Source organism: Cherax quadricarinatus, chromosome 26 (assembly GCF_038502225.1).
Source record: "Cherax quadricarinatus isolate ZL_2023a chromosome 26, ASM3850222v1, whole genome shotgun sequence".
In the NCBI taxonomy this organism is placed as follows: Eukaryota; Metazoa; Arthropoda; class Malacostraca; order Decapoda; family Parastacidae; genus Cherax; species Cherax quadricarinatus.
Window position 1 is genome coordinate 4,932,331 of NC_091317.1, and position 4,261 is coordinate 4,936,591.

The 4,261-nt window shown below is 39.0% G+C and overlaps 1 protein-coding gene across 1 annotated transcript in view; it reads right to left on the minus strand.

Moving 5' to 3' along the window:
• Window positions 1–2,116: 2,116 nt before the first annotated feature.
• Window positions 2,117–4,261, minus strand: part of LOC128691631 (uncharacterized) — a 12,000-nt gene continuing 9,855 nt past the window's right edge. Inside the window, exons 4-5 of the mRNA XM_070088756.1 lie at window positions 3,656–3,742; window positions 2,117–2,829 (exon numbers count right to left, since the gene is read on the minus strand). Coding sequence (XP_069944857.1) covers window positions 2,729–2,829; window positions 3,656–3,742 — 188 coding nt within the window. The 3' untranslated portion in view covers window positions 2,117–2,728. The remainder of the gene's footprint in view (window positions 2,830–3,655; window positions 3,743–4,261) is intronic.

A 4,261-nucleotide genomic window follows, 5' to 3' on the forward strand; every position in this document is an offset into this window, starting at 1 on the left:
AGTTATACCTGATGTGCAGTGTGCTATAAATTCTGCTTACAATGTTTCTATAGGTGACACTCTACATTATGCATTGTATGGTGTAGATAAACGTTTGCCTTATGAGTTGTTATATTCTAATCCGAAACCAAATTACAACCCTGATGATTTCATAGCAACTCGTACCAGCTTAGCTCAAAGTGTTTTTAGAAGAATCCGTGAAACACTTCATAAATCAACAGCAGAATTTACAAGAGTCGCAAACACTCGAGCAAAGCCATCCAAAATCAAAGTAGGTTCGAGAGTTATGCTGGCTAACTTTAACAAAACGTCTGCAATGCCAAAGCTTGATCAAAAGTTTGTTGGTCCTTATCGAGTAGTTGAACATCTCACTGGTAATAAGTATAAGGTTAGAGAAATTAGTACTGGTCAGTATAAAGAATCGCATTTAGATCATATGAAGTTAGTATGTGATGATAATGATGTTCCAACCCAGACTAATGTGACAGACTAACAATCCTCCTGACCCTGTACTCTCTTCCTCTGATACTCAGTCAGACGATCAACCTGAATGTCGTTATTCCCTACGTACACGACAGGTATTGAGAAATCCTCAAGCATCATTTGTAACTACCAATTCAGATTTGCCTCAAATACAGCATGAGTTAGCCAGTGCAACAGAGTTTGATCCTCCCAGAGATGACACCCATTCTGCATATGTCAATCTCACCCTAGCAGAGTTGGGGTTAAATGTAAATAACCTGTATAGATGAATAATTACAGTATCAGCTTATCAGTATTCAAGAATTTTTTTTTTTGTGTTCACGTTCTCTCCGAATTCTGAGAGTTAACAGTCTAGATTTGAGTGCACCGAATCTGCCTTTCTGTTAAACACTTCTTTCTTTGTATATATTCCTTCCTCAGAATCCGTAGATCACATGAATACAGATCGATCAATCAAATTTTTTTTTTATCACTTCTACTGTGTAATCTCAACGTTGAGTTTCATTCGATGAGTTGTGCTATATTATACCTTGTATTGCATTACAGTTTCAGTTACGTAAGCTTCCATTCCAATATTCTACTTATGTATGTTATAATGTTCAATTGTTGTGTACTTTGACATTGTATAGAATCAGCCCAAGCCGTATACCTGCCATCTCTAGTTTGTATTAGTTGTATGTCGGGACGACATATGTTAGCGTCGCCGAGCTCTCAGTAGTAGTACCAGTTCCTAGTAACCAGTTACCAGTAACCAGTGTATCAGTAGATGACTCACTACCAACTGTCTCTGCGTGAATCACTGACTGTATTCATATTGCTGCTGACCATAGCAGAATTTCAAATGCCACCTCACCCATAGACACTGGTGGGTCAGTTAGTCTAGTCTTACGATAGAGAGCAGAGAGGCAGGACGGCGGTTGGCGCCTTCACACACATTCCGTTATATTATACGTACTACCAGCCTACGTGAGTATTTTTACCCTATCCACGTTTTCGAAACCCACATGACATGTATCCATCATACTGGAAACATGATAGAATGTATCCATCATACTGGAAACATGATGGAATGTATCCATCTTACTGGAAACATGATAGAATGTATCCATCATGCTGGAAACATGATAGAATGTATCCATCATACTGGAAACATGATAGAATGTATCCATCATACTGGAAACATGATAGAATGTATCCATCATACTGGAAACATGATAGAATGTATCCATTATACTGGAAGCATGATAGAATGTATCCATCATACTGGAAACATGATAGAATGTATCCATCATACTGGAAACATGATAGAATGTATCCATCATGCTGGAAACATGATAGAATGTATCCATCATACTGGAAACATGATGGAATGTATCCATCATACTGGAAACATGATAGAATGTATCCATCATGCTGGAAATATGATAGAATGTATCCATCATACTGGAAACATGATAGAATGTATCCATCATGCTGGAAACATGATAGAATGTATCCATCATACTGGAAACATGATAGAATGTATCCATCATACTGGAAACATGATAGAATGTATATATATTACTTACTGTCTTGTATATGTTTTCCTGTTAAACTTTCACAAAGTAATTTTAGTGGCAATAAAAAATATCCATATTTTTTCAGTCTTTATTTTCATGGTGACTTTAAACACTTTGCATAAAATGTGAGTGTTGTTGTTACAAAATGGACACTATTCTTTGTGACAAGAATTTTATATAACTGCTGATCACCTTACCCATACCTCACATCATCATTAATCATCCCGCTGGTACCTCACATTAGTGCTCATGCTACCCATACCTTACAGCAGTGTTGATGACATCGCTCATTCCCCGCATGACTGTGGATTATCTAACCCTTCTAAACACTGCCGACAAACTGTCTCAACCTCACTGATCCACTGATTGCTCGATTACCACTTATCAATCACCGATGATCGTAATCAATGAGCTAAGAACTAAACATCTCAGAGTAATTTTTTCTGGAGTGAAACAGTGATGATCGGGGCATCAAGTTAATAAGACTCCCGTTAGAGGCTTTTTTTGGGGGAGGGGGGATAAATAAAATAAAAAAGAACTTTCCGTATCAAAGTTAAATCATTAAACAAAGTCATAACTTGAGTCATAATTGAGACCGCTGAAATTTTTACAAAGTTTTTTAATGAACCATTAAATGGTAGTTATGTAATCTTGGCTGGTTCTGATGAAAATTTACCAACACTCTTTTAAATTTCGGGAGAGTATCCTAAGAACCCACGAAGGCGGTCGGGGCCGGCACCTGCGAACCCCAGTGACTTACCGGTGCCTCTCTGGATTGCACGAACGGCTGAAAGGTAAACATCACCTCACATATAATCTAGACCTTCAAGAGAAAATATTAGAAGAATTTTCGATTTGCCTTGGTACGTCTTTAACTCACGAGCAAGAGAGAACATTTGAGAACATAAGTAGACATGTCAAGTGAAGAGGTAATGAGAAAGGTAAAAGGCAGAAAGGGGAAAAATATTCTAATGGCATATCAGAATATGGGCTCAGGAAAAAGTCAAGAACAAGGCAAATCATATATATCAGTAGATGGTAGGTATAATACCAATAAGCTGATAACTAAGACTGGGTGCCTTGACAGAGAGACATTTCACATACACAGCAAACCGTGTGAATTTGACACAGTTACAAGAGGACGGAGAATTCTATACTATAGCCAGTGGAGGAAATGGTGAGAGGCAAAAGGTGAGAACACAGTCACATGTGGGCGGGACCTGCTAGTGACAGTAAGTCAGGCCCATATGGCCTTTCAGAGATTTAGCAATAATGTTGTAAATATGGAGAGATGCAGCAGTCTCTATCCTCATGCCACTGTATTAAAATGGTAAAGTTTGCTGTTCAGCCGAAACGTCTTTCACTGAAGATACCCATGTGTTGCACATTTAACCTGCTCATCAAATCACTTGTGTCCTGAAGACTGGAGCATTTAACAATGTATTTATACAAGTGACCATTAACAGAAACAAAACTTGGTACAAAATAAACCCTTTCTACGCTGGAATTCCGTAAGATATATTAGTATTCGTTGTTAATACATAGTTAATATATTAATATAGTTGTTAATATAACATATAGTTAATATTTCCTTTAGCTACTGTGTAACTTACAGACAATTCTTTCCTTTGGGTTCTTGGTGATGGTTCCCGTCAGTGGGTACTTGGAGCCTCCATCCACGGCATTGCTTTCCAAAAGACCTGTGAAACAAGCGAAGATCACAGTTTACGTGTGTGTGTGCGTGTGTGTGTGTGTGTGTGTGTGTGTGAGTGTGTGAGTGTGTGTGTGCGTGTGTGCGTGAGTGTGTGTGTGCGTGTGTGTGTGTGTGTGTGTGTGTGTGTGTGTGTGTGTGTGTGTGTGTGTGTGTGTGTGTACGCACCTATTTGTACTCACCTATTTGTGGTTGCAGGGGTCGATTCATAGCTCCTGGCCCCGCCTCTTCACTGATTGCTACTAGGTCCTCTCTCTCCCTGCTCCATGGGCTTTATCAAACCTCGCCTTAAAACTATGTATGGTTCCTGCCTCCACTACGTCACTTTCTAGGCTATTCCACGGCCTGACTACTCTATGACTGAAGAAATACTTCCTAACATCCCTTTGATTCATCTGAGTCTTCAACTTCCAATTGTGACCTCTTGTTTCTGTGTCCCATCTCTGGAACATCCCGTCTTTGTCCACCTTGTCTATTCCGCGCAGTATTTTATATGTCTTTATCATGT